Source organism: Plodia interpunctella, chromosome 7 (assembly GCF_027563975.2).
Source record: "Plodia interpunctella isolate USDA-ARS_2022_Savannah chromosome 7, ilPloInte3.2, whole genome shotgun sequence".
NCBI classification, from domain to species: domain Eukaryota; kingdom Metazoa; phylum Arthropoda; class Insecta; order Lepidoptera; family Pyralidae; genus Plodia; species Plodia interpunctella.
Window position 1 is genome coordinate 3175141 of NC_071300.1, and position 19702 is coordinate 3194842.

At 33.6% G+C, this 19702-nt stretch overlaps 1 protein-coding gene across 7 annotated transcripts; it reads left to right on the forward strand.

The window, feature by feature from the left end:
• The first annotated feature begins 310 nt into the window (after positions 1-310).
• Positions 311-19178, forward strand: LOC128671511 (opioid-binding protein/cell adhesion molecule homolog). 7 transcript variants are annotated; one of them, XM_053748012.1, is made up of 11 exons: positions 327-552; positions 687-855; positions 8187-8284; positions 9706-9913; positions 10253-10411; positions 10688-10816; positions 11249-11386; positions 14083-14232; positions 14720-14752; positions 14832-14894; positions 17336-19178. In XM_053748012.1, the coding sequence occupies exons 2-11, from the start codon at positions 753-755 to the stop codon at positions 17434-17436; spliced, it is 1182 nt and encodes a 393-aa protein (XP_053603987.1). In that variant the 5' UTR covers positions 327-552; positions 687-752; the 3' UTR covers positions 17437-19178. The 7 variants fall into 7 exon arrangements, with proteins under 7 accessions (XP_053603986.1, XP_053603987.1, XP_053603988.1 ...); XM_053748013.1 differs by having other exon boundaries at positions 724-855; XM_053748014.1 differs by having other exon boundaries at positions 327-510.
• The last annotated feature ends 524 nt before the right edge of the window (positions 19179-19702 follow it).

Below are 19702 nucleotides of genomic sequence, written 5' to 3' on the forward strand. Positions count from 1 at the left end.
GGGATCAAATTAACTTATTTTTATGAAATGTCACTCAACCCACTTTAAGCACTTGTCGTAAAAGAAATATGGACTAATAAATCTACCATTATTTGCGCTTGGCATTCGAAATATACAGTTTTCATCCTGTTTATGCGGTCCCAAGTCAATAAAGTCATCATTATTGCTGTAATACTATGAAAGAAAATGTCAGAATCAGAAGGTTATGGCGAGGGTTGTTTTATGAATTGCGCTCGTGACCATGGTAGAAAAGGACAGCAATAGTTAAAAGGGGTGGTGCTTTATACTACCGGTGCAAGCCACTTGCAACAGTTATCTTCAGACGCTCGGCGGAGGCGGTCGTGTGCCGTGTAGTCGGCGGATGTCGCGTATCAAACTTTTCCGGGAGATCGGCGTATTTCATACATTTTCGAAGTCGGCCGACTGCGGCTAATCACTTTTTTGCGTGTGTTTAAATGCAATTCGAAACAGTATTTTCCATGTGTATTCTGATAAAATACTTTTTGGACTGTAACTATTTTTTACTTTAATGAAAAACGTTGTCGTAATCCGGTAATATAAATTATTTTTTGTCGCTGTTTTGTATTATTTTTCTTTGGATTACATAGTTGTACGGTTAAAAAATGAATTGAAAAAAGGAAAACAAAATATTTTGGCGCCCAACGTGTAACTCAGTTTATTTTCAGATGGTACAAATGTTGACATTTGTTGTAATTTCTTTAGGAATGTAATATATATTAGTGAATATAAATATGCACTTTCTTAGTCGTATTAATTTAATAAAAAGCGGAAATTTGCTATTAGCGATAATAGTTTTGGATTGGCTGTTCGCCGGAAGTACAGATGCTACGATACGTAAGTATTATTTCAAAATACTTTTTATTATTAATTACTACGAATCAAGATGTTATTTTAATTTCTTGATAAGAATCTGGTTGTCTCACCTTAAATCTATACTAATAAAAAACTAAAGAGATGTAAAAATTTAAGAAATTTAAGAAATTACCAGTCCGATGTGATTTTGTGAGTGTTAGTATAATTTATAATGAAGAACGTAAGTTATCCAATGTTGTTTCCAGCTTTCTTGATAAATCCATATGCGTGCCAATAGTATGACTACTCAGGATTCCAAAAACCGCGCGAAGTGCAGAAGGAAAAGTAGCATAGGGGACTCTGGGTTTTGACGCTTTACGGCTGAGGTAGAAACCGGGAAAGCACTCACATTGGAGAGAGATAGGTTAACCATCATTGGAAAATTTCCACGTGAGCAAGGCCAAAGCTGTGCCATATAGCTGTTATATAAATTAATAAAAAAAACATTGGAATGCATGTTATAAATACCCAATACCCAACGGGCGGGGAAAAAATTGTGAAGTGAGAGACTGTACTTTATAAAATCGCTATCATTCGAACAGAATATCCAGCTAATTACATTCAGTATTATTATAGTCACAAAACTTGATAACACTCGACTGAATATATTTGTACAAGATATTCATCTTCACCTAGACAGTTCACTAAGAAGTACTTAGTAGTAAAGGCAGTGGTAATTAATTTAATTAAAACTAGTCATTTTATCTATTGTCTTTATATTAAATTTTATATAATCCTTCTGAGTCATTACAATAGAACTTGACAATGATGAAAGAAATATTAATTAAGATAGTTTGAGCATGGGCTTAATAAGGAATCAGTAACAGATTAATATATTACTTAAGATTAATTATGATCTACTTTACATTTCTATATTTAGATTAAAATTATTTTCAAAAAATCAGGATAAATTATAACTATTGCCTAGATAAAAAAATCACTAAAACTACGTATTTTAGGGTAGGTTATAAATCATTACGTATAAAAAAACAGTAAAAAAAAGTTTGTACGTTTAATATATTTACAAAGAAATATATATATTAATAATAATAATTTAGTATGATGAAGAAGCAGTAATAGAGTAAGAATAAAAAATCTGTCTATTTGTACTAGCTAATCTACAAAACTACTGGATGGATTTGGATGGAACTTTTTTGTTGCATAGCTACGAAGCCATCAGTGTGGCTTCATTCGTATGGAAGTTTATTCATACGGGTCAGACTCTTATACGCAATGATCATTAATTATGGCACAGTTTATTATCAGAGTAATGCATTAATCAACACAAATATATTTCTTCTTACGAAAATTACAGTAATTAATAGTTATATATAAATATTGATACAAAAAAAAACTTTTTGTTAATATGGAAACACGTCTTTATGAACGAACAGTTTATTGATAACTTAATACTGTATATAAAATGTTAGATCTATGTATCATTTTTTTAGTAACTGAAAAATGGTTTAAATATATTTTTTTATAACATGTTCTTTGATAATATGAAACTGCTATGACTATTCGATTTATTAAGAAAAATATATATTGAAAATCGGAGTGAAGGATCCTTCGGATTCTTGACAAACTGTCGTTTTCGAGAATATAAAATAACATTTTGAAAATCAAAACACAAACATTTATCAGAGATCAAAAATAGTTATTATTTACTAATTTAAAATTATATTGTTTGTCAAAGTCTTAATATTTATTAGTTAAATGGGTATCACACCCTTTATTTCATGAGTATTTGATGTTGATAAGCTCATATGATTAGCAAAGTTGGCAGGTACTTTACTGTGAAACAACTCTCAAAGCATTTTGTCAAAGGAAACCTTTCAGAACAAATTTCAAATTAATAACAAAGAGTACCAAGAAAACACGATGATGATAGAATTTGATTTATTTAATCTTATTAGCTAAGTATTTTGTTGTGACGGGAACTTTTATGTACGCACTAACTTTTGCTCGCGGCATCGCTCGCGTAAATAACCCACTGGAAAAGTTATTTTTCCGGGAAGAAAAGTATACAATGTTTTTCTCCATACTTTAAATGTATGTAAACGCCGCTGACGTTTAGGCAAAATGGCTTACTTTGTGTTTTTCCGCCCACGTTAAAGTTAACGTCAAAGGTGCAACCCACACATAGGAACTGCACATCTCAATGTAATTTGCTGAAAGTAATTTACGTCTAGATGTAAATGCAACCTGCTCATATCTTGTTTATCTATATCTTATCCCCGATAAATGACAACTTCTAATGAAATATATTATGCTGCATATTATACATAAATATTAAAACATCATGGTTCCCGCTTGTATTCACAGCTAGTTGACAGTAAATTGCAAGGACTGTACTATTCGATTGTAATCTATACATATAATTTATAGGCTATGTCTTTACATATGAGATATTAAAGAAAAATGTTTTATGAGCAAAATATATTTTGGCCTTTGGTTTGTTCCATAAAGACCCCCCCCCCCCGGTCTTTATGGAACAAACAGAAGCCAAAATATATATTTTTTTAATGTATGTCTGTCTGTCTTTTTGTTTGTATGCTTATTCACACGTCACGCAAAATCTATTAAATAAAATGGGATGCGGTTTTCACAGTCGCATAGCGGATGGTCTATCAAAAAATCTCGTATAGATATAGTTACATCGTGATATGTTATTTAGAACCCGAGATATTGCTAATAATAAGTTATGGGCGGCGCAAGAAGTAAATGTGGGCAAAGCCGCGAACGAATGCTAGTATTGTATAGTTGCAAAAACATTAATGCAAAGTGAAACCTAGAAATAGGGAAAGAACTAACCCTAATGGTGTAGTTAAAACTAGGCTTGTTAAAGTTCCGGACCTGTCACTGACAAATTACCAACGCCCGACCGGACCTGCCCCGCTAATTGACTGCCGTCAAATTGATCCAAATATAACCGGGTGTTCATTCTGCAGACGTTAAGTGAAAATAGCGTCTCACTGGTTTTCGAATAGTAGCCCTTATTGCGTGTTAATAAGAATTGTGATTTATAAACTATTGTTCATTTTTATACTTAAAGATCACAGAATCGACGCCCAGAACCGCGGTGAAAGCAGTAAATAGTCGACATTTTTTGCTATTTTAAGAGCAACAAATAAATTGTTTGTTATGTAGTGTTAAAGTTTTTATAAGTTTGTGAATGGGATTAAGCACGAATTTTATTTATTAGTGCCGCTAATGACATAAATATAGTCACATAGAGGTAGCTTTAGAAAAATGAAGAGGTAGCTCTTGCGTGTCCAGAAAATGATCTTAAAAATGTTCAGATGTTTGGATGCTAGTAGTCAAATCAAAGCATCAACTCTTCCAATTAGCGAATTAGCCCTTAATTTTTTCACGTTAAAAATTATATCATAGCATAAACTCATTTAAACAGTGTTGGTCCCTATCATGAAGTACAGACAATTGCAAATCAACCTATCCAAATTGATCGCAAACTTCGTATTACTGGTGCATTTCGAGTCATGTTGACAAGCAGCTGTACCAATATATTTTTCTGAACGTGTAAAAATATATCGTGTTCACGTCCTTATTTCACGTGAGTGGTATAAGCGAGGCGGTTCGGGTTACCACGGTTTTCAACGTCGTGTTTAGCTACTTGAAGTTTTATAAAATTTTATTGCGAAATACGAAACATACATACATTTATGAGAAGTGAACTTATTATTTAGGAACAGCTGTGCGCAGGACCTGATATTTTGACTCCAATTTGAATTAGGTCACCCGCAAAGAACGTAGGATATAGAATAGTATCATAGGCTGCCGCTTATATAATCATTAGTTCCACAAAGCTAGTCATAGAAATAAGAAGCCACGAACTACAATATAAAAATCTGTTAGCAATAACATACTCGATAAAGATAAGTTTAAAAGAAGCCAGGTTAAAATTTTGGGAGAGGGCGCACGCTGTCACGCACCAACATTGTCGTACCACTGTACGAGTCACAGTTCACTACCCGCACCTACCTGTTAAGTTATATAAGTTAATTTTGAGTGAACAAATTTAGATATAAAATATAACGTGTTAACACTTATGCGTTTTTTTTCGTCACTAATCAAGTACAGCAAATCGTAGCCGGCTACGGCCAAATGTAGATCGCATCCACAGTGTTTTCGCTATGTACGGTTTCGACTCGTATATGCTGGGAGGTTAAAATTAAAAGATGAAATTAAAATTATACAATGTTGTACATACAATTCATAGGAAATTAGTTAAGGGTAATTCAGTAACTGTATCAACAGGACCCAAAATTAAATCGCCTAGGTATATGATTGTACTTATACTAGTTGTTCGCCGCGAACTTAGACCTCGCGAACACAATAAATTTTGATGAGTTTTTACAAAATTGAGAATATTTCAAAAACGGCTTAACGGATTGTTTTGCCCCACGAAGAATTTTAAATTTTAAAAGTTATGATACCTTTTAAATTTCATCAAAATCGGACCAACGGTTCGAAGGTTCCGTTGCGTGTGGTTGCTTTTATGTGAGTGAAGCGGTGTAGTAGTCAAGAAGCTTGTGATCGAAAGAGCCTTGATTCGAGTCCTACTCTTGCTACATGAGTTTGTAGTAGTTTTCATATTTCACTTGCTTCTGGTGAAGGAAAGCATCGTGTTGAAATAAACACATTAGCTAGCTAGTATGTATGCCACTCAGTATTCGCAAAAGTAATTCAAATACCACATGACCCCTTAAATAAATCTGACACCAGTGTTAGCAATAAGCACGGGCTAAAACATACTCAAGAACCTCCTAAATTTGAAATCAGTTGAAAAATAAGACGCTAGTGATATCACAGGCAAAAACTAGTAACAGATATAAAGGAACCAAGGTTACTGCCCTGACTATTAATTACATGCGATCCGGCGATAAACTTAAAACAATCTATTTTTCCGCGATTTTTAGGTCTCACGATTTCCATTTTGATTACTTTGTATGTATATCTAAGACCTACTTTGTATTGGGCAGGCAAAATACTTATATAATTTCAAGTTATGTCAGTTTGACCTGAATTTCGTATGTTTAGCTTCGTGAGTCGCGTGACGCCGAACTAATTTAATAAAAACACGATTTACCAAAGGGTATTTTGGCATTAACGCCACGCGTCGAGTCACACACAAGTTCTTAAGTCGAGTACCTTATAGAATTACACTTGGAAAGAAACCAATTTAGGTTATACATAATGAATATGTTTATCGTTTACCACTTACGATCTTCATTTTTATTAGAAATTTTTGAATTTCGCAGTTCAAACATTTTACTCCGTGGCTGTAGGGAAAATTAGATTGAATAGTCATATATTTTTCTTTTATCTATGGATGTATAAAAAAAAAAATGAACCTGGGACCTCCGATGTTTCCAGATGACCACTAAGCCACAGAGGAGAGGAAGTAGCTTAGTGGTCAACATGCAGGCAAATGAAAGTAGTCAATTGGATGGATCTCGGCAGTTAATTTATTTTGTATAAAAATTTGTAAAATCGTCTTAATTTTTGGAGATTAAGTCAAAGTCTAAGTACAGAGCAGTGTTTACGGAATATTCTATGAACGTTTCAATGTTTCGTACACGCAAGAATGTTCTAAGTACCTACTGTTTGCACGCTCTAGTGTCGTTTACATCAAGCAGACAAGTAAAAAAAAAATTATATAGAATGAGCATTCAGTCTTTTGGTGTAAATGCACCTTGGGTCTAGTGGATCTTATTATAATGAGAAAATTTTAAATTAAACTTCAGAAATCTCAGGAACACTTTAAAACACTTCAGTTGCGTAGGCTGATGTTTATTGCCTTTTATTATGATCTGCCTATCTTTATCTCACTTTATGTGGGGTCGGTACAGTATGTCAGTCTCCTTCTCTTCTTCCTGTCTGATGTTCTGCGACCTTGCTTTTGTTAAAATCATATAAATAAATATATAAATATAGGGGCAAACAACATAGATTGAGACTTGCGTTATAGGATGCTAACTCAACTATAGATAAACATCCAAGAACCAGGTCAATCTCAAAAAGATCATTTTCCATTATGAACTGATCGGGGATCGAACCCGGGACCTCCATTGTATAACCATTAGGCCACGGAGATCTACGAATATATAAATGAGGATTATTACATGTTATTATTTAATTAATCAAGGACGTCTGATGTAAATTAATATATTTTAATTACTTTCCATTTCAGGGATGGATATTGTTCCACTTGATTATGTAATCTACGGAATTTCCCAAAAGATGAAATTTATACAAGAACAACTTTAGATGTTTATTATGAAATCCCCACCCGTGTATATACTACCTACCTACCTACTAGCGTATTATATTTTTTGATGTATTATTATTAAGATGTATTATATTTTTTTCTATAAAAAGGGATGTTTTTGGGATGGTTTATGGTTTATTCACAATGGAAATAAGCTGATATTGACCGCTGAAAAAAATACATACCATATAATGTTTAAAAGCGTCTTATATTGGTAATGATGTAAATATTTTCTCCGTTATTATTAAATTGTTTTTATTGACTGACAAACACATAATCAAATTGTATGAACGAGAGATAAATAAAAGAACCACAAAAATATTGATTTAGAATATCGATACGAGTAGTATAATAATTATTATACTGAATTATCAATACTCTGAATGATTTTCAAGGTCAGGGTTAGCAATTTTTATAATATTAGTAAGTAAATCCCTTTGGTAAGGGCAATATTTCTGTCACAGTCAACCGAACGTCCACTTATCCTGCACAGACCGCCTCTATGCTGTGGTAATAGCAGCCAATTTGCAATGAATTCGGACAGGTTGATGTACTGTCGACTATACACAAATTACTATAGTTGATCTTAAAAACTAATCTAGAATATCGACACTCGATATCGTGTGAACGTACACGTGAGACAATAGTCTATGAACGGACTTTATAATAATATTTTTTTTAATATGTAGTAAAAATAAACTTTACTAGCTACTTTCGGCAAGGTAAGGACTGACTAATTGATAGACTCGACTTCGTATAAGCCACCATTGGTGTACCCTAAAATGGCTGTTTCTTCTCCTCACTGTACTAGAACATTTAAATATAGCCAAAAAAAACTTACTCCTCTGGCTCAGTGACCCCACACTGTGTCTTCCGAAACGCTATAGCCTTCTGCGCTATGGTTCGCCAGTTGACAGCTGCCAATTCATGCAGATCAGCCTCCACAGTGTCACTCCAACGGCATCTGGGGCGCCTGACTGCGCGTCATTAAAAAAAACTAACTCTATGTTTTTATTTTCAGATGAACCAGGCTTCACAGGTCCGATAGCCAATGTGACAGCGCCGTTGGGCCGAGAGGCAGTCCTCGCGTGTACTGTCCACAATCTGTCAACATTTAAGGTATTTTTCCACGACTCTGGATAGTATCGGGTTCAAAGGCTGTTGGTTAAATGCTATTTGTTGAAAGTATTGACATACCAAGGAGTTTCTACTGATCGTCGTTGAGCTCGCGCTTGACTTTTTATATTTCTTTTCTGACCATTTTCGCGACGAGAGTGCGATATAGTTTTTATAAAAACTTGTGTGTTTTTGTAATATTTTTAAATTATTATGAAGATGAATTATTCTTTTTTTACCATACAATGAGGAAACGCAGAAAGCATGGGCACCTTTGAGCCGGGTAAAATTGGAGGTCATTTTTTATTGGTTATTAATATTATTTATGATTATTAATTAACTATAGTGGATGTCCAAATCAAAAGGGAAGTCATAGCGGCTGGCATTTAGGTCTTTATTGCCGCTGCAAATACAAAACAACTGCAATAACGGCGTAAGTGCTTGGCGTCACAAGGTCTCTTTTGATTTGGACGACCACATATTGTGTTATATGTGTAATTATGTGTGTTGAATTCTGGAAAATAAATAGGTGAAGAATTTTCCTCGTATTCATGATACTTTTATTTATCTCTAAAAACAAGTACTTGCGCCGTTAGATTTTTCTACTCAATTAATAATACCGTGTAGACCATATAATAAAGTTGTAGTCTTTGTAACTACATATAATAAGCGATGAGTGACAAATACTTCAGTAGTTTTAGCTTTTTGAGTGACTGTCAACAAACAGATAAGATAGGGGTTTGTGGAAAGACGTCTTTTAAATCATCTATATCTGTTACAAAGAGTACGTATGTTACAAAGAGTACGACGTACATATTCCCTAATATGGGAATATGTACGTACACTGTTACTAGACCGTATAAAATCTATGTATGGGTCAGATTCAATTTCACAAAACATATTTACCTACGTCTACCCTTGAGACTACAATTTTTGTACTGACCCTCATTTCAAAATATCAGTTTATTTTCAATGTTCTTGATACTACAGTATAATTAACCGACGCAATTTGTTAAACTTTGGCCGTTTTGCTTTGAATGCCTGAATAAAGTTTATAAAATTGCATTAAAATCTAGCTTAAAGTCAAAAGTTCAGTTCTTCCTAGGTTCTGTATTGTGTGAAGTTTAGCATTCCCGAGATCCCTTGCCTCTGGTTTAAACAACACGTTGAGTGAAGCGTAGTGTATAAGCTGAGATACTTAAAGCGGAAGATCTTTCGAAATTCTTCGAGTAGCGATTTTTATTTTACACAGTAAAGTACAAAACTTGTTAATGTAGCTAGCAGATTAATATAAATTATACATGGTATTTATTATTAACTTGCAAAATATTAATGGTTGGTACGTTCTATGTAACACTAGTGACACTGTAAAGAAAAAAACAGTCATGTCAATCAGTTATGGGTACATAATTCCTTCCGTCCAGGTGGCATGGTTAAGAGTGGACACGCAGACCATTCTTACGATCCATAACCACGTGATATCTCGGAGTCGGAGGGTGGGGGTAACCCACAGTGACCAGAGGGTCTGGTTCCTCCACATCAGGGAACTGAGGGAGACAGACAGAGGGTGGTACATGTGTCAGATCAACACCGACCCTATGAAGAGTCAGCTGGGTTATTTGGACGTTGTTGGTAAGTCTTGAAGTTATCTATCAATCTCTTAATATGTTTACCGTACACATAAGTAAATAAACATTTTTACTCTTATGAAAAAGAATATAATCGAATATCCTCTACTGTGGTGATATTTTTGTTAAGTGCTACCTTACAAGATCAATACATCGTGATAAATTTTATTACTTCGATTGTTCAGCCATCTAAATAGAATCTTATGGCCAGTGATACTGGATTTTTTCCACATATTTCTGTTTAGCGCTTCTTCGTGCCTGTCAGCTCTATAGAGAGCTTCTAAAGTTTGTTACGTACGATAAGCTATAAATATAAATAATGACATCAAATGATTTAATGTAGTGCCGCCTGATATTCTGGATCGTGGTACGAGCACGGACCAGACCGTGCGAGAGGGCGCGTCTGTCAGTCTGACGTGTGCAGCCAGCGGCTCGCCCTCGCCGCAGATCGTATGGAGGAGAGAGCATTCCAAGCCTATTACTATAGCTGATGGTATACAAGGTACGTGCTACTAACCAGTAAGCAGGTCCACAGATGTGCTCAATAGGGCAAAACTTCAGTGATCACTTCCTATTAGGCGGCTATTTACCGGTTGCCTTGTTTACCATGTATAAAATATTTTTTTATAGGTATAATACTTTTTTATAGGTATAATACGAGTACTTTTACATGATGGTAACCGCGTCCGTTGCTTTTTGGGCAGATCAACTTTAACACCTAATGTAAAGATTTTGTTCATAGATAAATTACAGACTAATAACGACCCTTTGTTTACAGTGTCATCACTGGAAGGCCATGTGCTAAATATAAGTAGGGTCAGCAGACAACATGCTGGGGCGTATCTCTGCATAGCTTCCAACGGGGTGCCTCCGACTGTGAGCAAGAGGATTATGCTGACGGTGCAATGTAAGTTAACGCTAGCACAGAATACATAAGTGTTTTAGATTCACTCTTGTATAAAAGTAGGTAAGAATAGGTATATGTTTATTTTGTAAAGTGGACTTTTACGGTTGAAGTATATTCACTTTCATTATAATGTACAATAATAATTTCACTTCATGAAACTTATGAACATATGTTATATTGCGCAATTATCTATCTAACGCACTCCTGACAGCTGAATTGTCTGACGGTATTGTAGGTATTTTGGAACTCAAAAAGTTAAAAGTTATTGCATTCATATAAATATCTCTTTTACAATTAAAATTATTTAAAAGTCTTCCAGGAATAGACGTTCACCTCGCCTATTTAATATTTGCTTGCTTCAACCAGCTCGTTGCATTTATTCTTTACAAAACTGACAAGAAGTAGATTAATAACCAATTCATTTATTACCAGTTCCACCAGTGATCACGATAAGAAACCAGCTGGTGGGCGCTGCACTTGGCACGGACCTAGTCCTTGAGTGTGAGACGGAGGCCTACCCCAAGCCTGTTAGTTACTGGAGCAGGGAGAACGGGGAAATCGTTCCTGTGGGTAAGAAAGAACCTATATCATCTATCATTAACCAACCAAACTATTGTTATAATAGAGTTGCCAAAGTTCGGTGCATGATTTTTATCAACTGAACTAACTGCTACTAGATGAAGGAACTTGTCTTCAAGTGTGAGACGGAGGTTTAGTCCAAGCTTATCAGTCACTGAAGCAGAAAGAGTGACGATCGTTACTGTTGGTAAGAATTAGAGAATCTTTATCTTTAGCCATTAAAGCAACCTATCGATAGTGCGACATGAAGCCCATCCCTAGTCTAAGAGTTACGGAGCAGTGAGAACAGAGAAATCATTCGTATTGGGAAGAATGAAAAATGTATTAATGTGATAATAATAATAACTTTATTTTCACAATAACTTAGCCTAAGTACAAATATATGATTACATTTGCATTATACATTTGCTAGATGGGATGCTGGTACCAATACTCACGGTACTAGTATCAAACTGTATGACGGCAAGGTAGTGCGTCCGGTTCGCTGTCACCAACCACGCAAAGGTGGTGCGAGTTTACATGAGATATCTATGCTAATAATTTGCAGCAATATAAATAAGTACCTCTATAAAAGTACACTTATTTAATATACGAGTAAGTATAGATACTTTATAAGAGATGAAAGAGCCACGTGTATAATATATATATATATATATATATATATATATATATATATATATATATATATATATATATATAATTTGATAAAGAGCTTGCAACTACTTTTTATGGGCATCTGCTTTTAACGTATTCTTGATGTTAAAAAAATAAATGGTGCTTGGAAAGTTACTATGGTAATTTATACGCTAGCATAGCTGGCCATGGTCAAAAGGAAATGCCACCAAGGTTGTTGCTCGTATGCTTTTTTGGTAAGAATTTGTGGATATGTAGGTACACGTGGCGCTTTCATCCCTTATAAAGTATCTATACTTATATTAAATAAGTGTACTTTTATACTTTTATATTTATAAGCATAATTTTTTACACATTTCACTCGCAAGCAAAATTTATAAATTCATACTTCGTGCAGTTATCACCTATTATCATACATTTGTCCTAAGTTTTTTTGAAGTGAAAAGTTCTTTAGCGGCGTTGTGAACTTTTTAACATATAGGATATTTTTTATCTCGAAATTCACACGGGAGCGAAGCAATTATTGCGATTAAGCGATTGCCCAAGAAAGGAGTGTATTTATATGTAGTGGGTATATACTACGGCGGAAACCACACGTCGTACATAATATTGTTAATAATTAGTTGCTCACAATTTATCTATTCGTATTTTGATAAGAAATAATCCATTAGGAATTGAATCGGTTAATGCTTTGTCTTCACCTAACATCGACTTATCGGATGCAGATAATAATGTACTCAGCTATTGTGGCAGCGTTATTATCCGGGGAATATCTTGCTGGTGCATTGTCTATGGAAGCAGTCTATTTGTGTTTAGATAATGCACAGAAGTAGATTACTTTTCCATATAAGTAGTACGAGTATTATTACATAGTATCTGTCCATATCGCTTAGATATTTAAAGCTACGTAACGGGTTTTAATATATAGAGTGACTCAAGAGGAATTTTATGTATATTACATGCCTAATATTGGACCAGTGCGAAGCCGGGGTGGGCTGCTAGTTAAATATAATATCCCGATCAGCGCACAAATATACCAAAAATATTAAAATTACGTGACCACTTGCCACTTGCAATAGTCTTGAATCTGTGATGTAACTTTTTTACTCACATCTTTTATCAAAATATTTTTTTGTCTATTACATGTTTCGCGTATATATTGTGTTATATTATCAAATATGTTGTATGTTCCACAAATTATTCTTCTTCTTAAACCAGAATAAGAAAGGCACCGATTGAAATTTCACCTAATGGTTCCGTTTAGAGCCAGTCAATATATTTCAGGCGCGGTTCTAGGTATAACAAAAACGTATTACTACTAGAGTACCTTGAGCTAAGTACTTCAAGTTATTAGAGATGGGATCTATTTGAGTTGAAGAGTTAAAATAAAATACATATTTTTCCGCCTTTTTAGGCTCCTGGACAATATTAATGGTGTGGTTTGTCATGGCCTTCTTAATTTCACACGTACACTAACTGATCTAAGCTGGTTTTCTCCCGATGTTTTTTTTCATCGAAAACTCAATAACTGTTTAAATAAACCTTTGAACGCCATGACACCTTTAGACGATAGGAAAGCTAACAACTTAAAAAGTCGTTAGCGAATTGAGGATTGTTTCTGACGGACGGTAACTAAAGGTATCTATGTCGTTTGAAGGGTTAAAACGCATTGACATAATTGTATATATACAGCATTTGACTCATTTATTATTATTCGATTGTTATGTTTTATATCATAGGTAGGGCGTTTATAGCTTATAGCGTCGGTTTAACTCTAAGGTCGTTATAATTGTCTTCAAAACAAAATAAATACATTTTATTGGTTTTTGGTGTGCAACTTTCTTTTCACATGTAAATTTAAACCTATATTTGGCCTTATATTTAGGACATACAAATAGATGAGAGAACATACAATATTTAGGACATACATACTATATGCGATGCCTATCTATCGTTAGACAAAAGACTCCCATTGTCTTCCCAATAAATTTTCTTAATAAATAAAAAGTTTAAGTGGTACCATATTCAAAAGCAACCCCATTTTCTTCCACCAGGCGGGGGACTGGAGCCTCAGAAAGTTGAAGGGTCGTATCGATCAGTACTGCGGCTGGCGATACGAAGAATAACCACCTCGGACTACGGTGCATACAAATGCGTTTCCAAGAATTCACTAGGGGACACCGAAGGCACCATTAAGTTATACCGTAAGTATTAGTCATAGGGAATTAACGTCAATTACCTGAAGTTAGGGCTGCCATTGCATAAATTACCTACGCAGGTGAACTTAGGATGGGTTGCACCAGTCAACTTTGACGTTAACTTCAACATGCGCAGAAAAACGCTAAGTGCGTCATTTTATCTAAACGATGGCGGCGCGCAAATCAAAGTTGATGTTAAAGTTGAGTAATGCACTCTTAATAAAACTTAGACGTTTGTTTTTTTTTTCCTGAGACTCAATATTTAAAAGCAAAAAATAGGTAAATATCCAAAAGCAAATTTGGGAAATTCAGGGTGGATGGCAGCTAATGTTTTTTTTTGTATTGAATTAATTAGATCATCTACCTGCACTAGTGATGCTAGATTACATTATCTAGAATATCGATAGTTAGTGGAATCTCAGAATAAAGTATTTCTAAAACTAATTTAATCGCAAACTCTCCTGATAATAGTATTTTTTCATTTTTCTAACAGCCATGCCTCCTGCGGCGCTAGAAAACAAGAATGGTAAGTTTCAGTGACATATTATATATTGCGCCTAGAACTTAGCGTCTTTTCAAGTTTTAATAAAGCTCTGTTTTGACAGTTGTACAGCGGCTGAACATTATGGCTGACAAAGCATCGGAAAGCACCCCTTTTGGGACCCAGGGTGAGTTTATAACAAATTTCTGATAGTAAAATATTTCAAAATGTGCCTCTGGGAGATAAATTTAGTTGAAAACAATTTAGTACTAATCTGAAAAATAAATTTTATTTAAACTAACCCAAATTAATTTATTCCTTTACACCACGTATTGCTAAGACATTTTTTATTTACATAAGTATACTAAAAGTATACAAAGAATTCATAGTAATACCTACATGAGGTCTTTGGAAATGGAAGGACGAATATGGATTAGAAAAACTTTATTTTCTATGTATATTTAGCAACCTAATGATTTTGAACAAAGGAAACTATAGGCGTATGATACATATATCTGTAGTTTTTTTACAACTGCATATGTATAGTATTGTAATTGTCAAAGTTAGTCGAATTCATGAAAGTCAATCATCCATGAAAATAAAAATATTTACCTATCTTATAATAGTTAACTAACTAATCATGTATGAAAATAAAAATATTTACCTAACCTATAACACGAAATTATTCGACACAAATATTGGCTATACTACTTCTTACCATTGCTTCAAAGTAATTGCTTATTGACCCTCTCTGTCAACATTAGGTAGTTATTACTTGAATAACATTATCATAATATTATTCAGGCTGTTAGTATAACATGAATAACGATTATTCACCGATTATTCCATTCCAATATGATCATTAATCATCCCACGGCATCCAAGTCAAAAATAGATAAAAATATCCATTGGTTTTTTTTATTATTAAAATGTATATAATTAGACGGGTCAGTTAAAACAACAAGAAAATTTTCATATAATCAAGATTATTAAATACTTTTGTTTATTATAATAGCATACAGTCTTCTGTGTATTATCAAAAACTTAATTGTTAGATAATTCTGTCGTACGTACGCTGTACTTTTTTTAAAGATATATTTTATCAATCTTAATACATCTATGTTATATCAAATTGATCTGAGTAAATATAAAATTTTATAAAGTCAGGTACCTAATACGGAAATTTAATTTCATCAAAAACGCTTATAGGATAAAGAGGATGCACTTAAAATAAGTACAATATTAAAATAAGCACTTAAAATAAATACAGGCTAGGTTAATATATCATTGAAAGGCCAATGCTTTTCTCTAATATGAAATAAAGGTTATCGACTACCTACATATTTCCTCCCTGTATTTATATGAAATATTATTTTCAATCAATCGATAGTTTTAAGGAATTAGATATTTTTAAGGAAGAAATAAATAGAAAGGCGGACCATAAACTCCGACGCTCTATGGCTCAACAAATTGCTCAGATGATCATTGTGGCGTTTACCCCAATAATAGGATAATACATTTATTGGTTTCTCAAAATCTAGATTGGCTTGAATTAAAATAACCGGTAAATTCAGATCTGCTTGACATAATTAGGTTAGGTTCGGGTATGTTCTTACCTAAGTAAGAACATGATAATAAACTTTAAGTAACTAGGAGATAGAAAAAAAAATTCGGCTAAACGTGATTTCGATGAAGAGTAATTCTGTGAAATGTGGACACCCCGCGGATAACAGGCAGGTGAATTGTCAAAATTTTCAATGAGCTATCGATACGATCGATAGCACAACGGATATATTTTGCTTAACGATATAATATATTCAGATGAAAACAATGAATTGTAAACTGTCGTTTTTTGACAACAACTTCATGGAAATATACCATCGAATACTTTTGTCAGAAAAAGGATTTTAATTTATATGATTGAGATAGCTAATAAAGTCACAGGCGTGCCTAACTAGCCGAGCCGGGCGACAAAGTTGCCAACAAACTTTCCCGGTCAGTTCATAAAGTGACCGATTACTGTTACTAACTGCGACATTGCTAATTAAAACTCCAATCATCTTTTTTATCTATATTCGCAAAACTTGCTTTGTTTTATCTTAATTTTATAGACTAATAAATAAAGATTCATAGCAGATTCGCATTTGCCTGTAGCTTCGCCTGCGTTGAAATAACACAAAGCTTCTTCATGACTCAACTCCAAAATGATAAAAACAACAGGATAATTATGTACACTACGGCCCGATTAGAATACGGAATAATATAAAATTAATGTATCTTGTAAATGGCGATGTTTATTCGAAGTTACAACATCAGGCCCTTGATGTTGTAACTTCGAATAAACATCGTTTGAACAGTTTTTGATGATAATTTGATTTAAAGTAACGTGAGAAATACACAAACTTAATGAAAAATCTTCGAAAAAGTGGAATTATACTTACAGTTTAATAGTAAACCTATTTCAAGACTTATGATGATGACGATAATGCTTAAAATTATTTGCCAGTTAGCCGTATCCACTATACGAGTAGCCTGTCAGCTACGTTACCAGAAAGCGATGAAACAGGCCCTAAAGCAAAATAAACGTAAGTTTTGATGTTTGTAAACTAACTGAGGAATTGTTTTCAGACTTCAGGCTACAAGATTTCAACACAGCTGTTTCCAGGAATCGACTGTCCTCCAGTTTTTTACTCACATTAGTTATTTTAGTTGAAACGGCAATATCTTAGGGCTGATAACGAAATAATTAATTTTATATAAAAAGAACAGCTTCCCTAAAGTCAACTAAATGAAAGCGTTTTTGCGTCTTGAAAGGACATATTGATTCTATTTACTAAAGACAAGACTATATCAATATTTTCTAATGATATAAAGATCAAAGGAAATGATATATTAAAAAAAATTACTTTATCTGCAGAAAAATTCAATATCATAGTGATTAAAATAGTAAAATGTTATGAAATTTTAATTATTCCACGAAAGTAGTTAAACATTGCTTTTGTTAAAATGAAATATAGAGGTATAAAATGTATATATAATTATGATCAAAAATAAATAATAGTCTTCAATATCCATTTTCCTTTTAGGGCAGTACCTATATAAATAATTGTAAATACTCACTTTAGTATTAAAGTAAGAAATACGTTGTAGTAAAGATTAAGTACGAACCTGAATGCCACCTTTCTTCTATGTCTTTTTCCTTTCATTCATTCTGTGTATGGTATATTTTTCATTGAATATTTAGGATAAAATACATAATATGCTTTCCATGCGTTTGCGAATGTCATTTACAGACACGTAGATGAAAATAATGTATAAATGAATACGACGGTACTGAAATGTAAAAAAAAATATATAGATTTTAAATATCGATTAAAATTTAATGACTTAAATTTACAGTAACGAAATGTAGATTTATTAGCGACATATCAATATAAAATTATTTGAAGGTCGTACAGAATAGCAGTGAATATGACATATCTGTACATTAAAAATCCGACAGTAATGTATTATAGGTAAATAAAATAATAATACAAAGCGAGAGATAGAAAGTATTAAATATAGACTGAGTTTCATAATTAGGCTTGTAAATATAATATTTATTAAATGTACCGCCATTGTTTTTTGGTTAAGAAGAAAACATTATGTTATGAAAAATGTAAAAGTGCTGTAGGCAGTCAATTACAGGCCGCATGACGAGGGAACCTGATTAACGGCTTACATTTGCTTCTGTATTTATAAAAAATGTATATTGAACGAAAGCAGCGCAGTTCACAAAGAAAATAGCTAATAAAAATTATTAATAAGTAGATCAAGAGTTTCTTAACCTTTTTTTGTCCCTTACCTAATTTATTGTGTACGTTGTGAATACCTTTTTTGATCGCATTTGTGTTTCGCAAAGAAATTCGTTATTTATAAGTATTTAAAGGGGCTACTTCAGTCTGTGACAAGTTTGCGGAAGATTGGTCAAACTAATTCAACTTTGACCGGCTGTCCGAACTCTCAATAAAAGCCGAAGTGAATCCTAACATTCGATTGACTAAAGTTTAATAAGTTTGATCAGAGGTAGAGGTGGATTTGTCTCTGGCAAAAATGCGTATGTCAGGTTTACACCTGGGAGCAAACCTACCTTTAAACTAGAGGTAGAGATGTCGTTGACTGAGAAAATTATGGACAATGAATGAGAATAGAAATCAAATACTGCGCGGTCCACCCTGCCTTGTAAAAGTAGCTATAAGGTTATTAGAACTCTGTCCTATTTCTTCTCGTGTATTTCTAATATTTTTTCCTCTTTCTTCTATCAGTGAAATCTAAGATATAAGGATGTCTATAGTTTTCTCTATCAACGTGAGGTATATATTTTAGAAATCACGTTCCTATTCTGTCCCAACTAGTGTCAAACGTTCTGTAACATTGCATGTCGTATGCGGACCACTACTGCTTTTTGATGGAAATAAATTGGTTTATTTTATTTTACTTTGTTTTATTTCCAAATGTTACATGATTAAGTAGCAAGTAGAAAAATGTTATGAAACATAACAAACTAAGGTAGGTAAGGTAAATTTGTATGCAATCGAGAAAGAAAAAGACCTGAATCAGACCAGAATCACGAATTAGAGAATGGCGGACAACCGCTTTAGATTGGGAGTTGTGGAGATTCCCAGCAGCACATAAATAAATAGGTTCTGAAAATGTTGGTATGTAAAACAAAGTCAGCTAGCTTTATAATAGATATTAGTATAAAACTCTGTCATCTTTGTGTGTTCTCAGTTGTGAAGCTGCGAAAAAAAAAGAAAAAAACTAAAAAACAAGTTTATAACTGATACAGCTATAATATTAAAGCGTCAATTTATAATACACTGTGGCACCATCGAGTATGTTATATACCTATCGTAATGAAATTACCCTCGGGCCCTTATTCTCAGATGTCGAATATAAGTTTCAAATCTCAAAGGGAGCACATTCCCATGTGTTACAGGATGTGTCACGAGCACC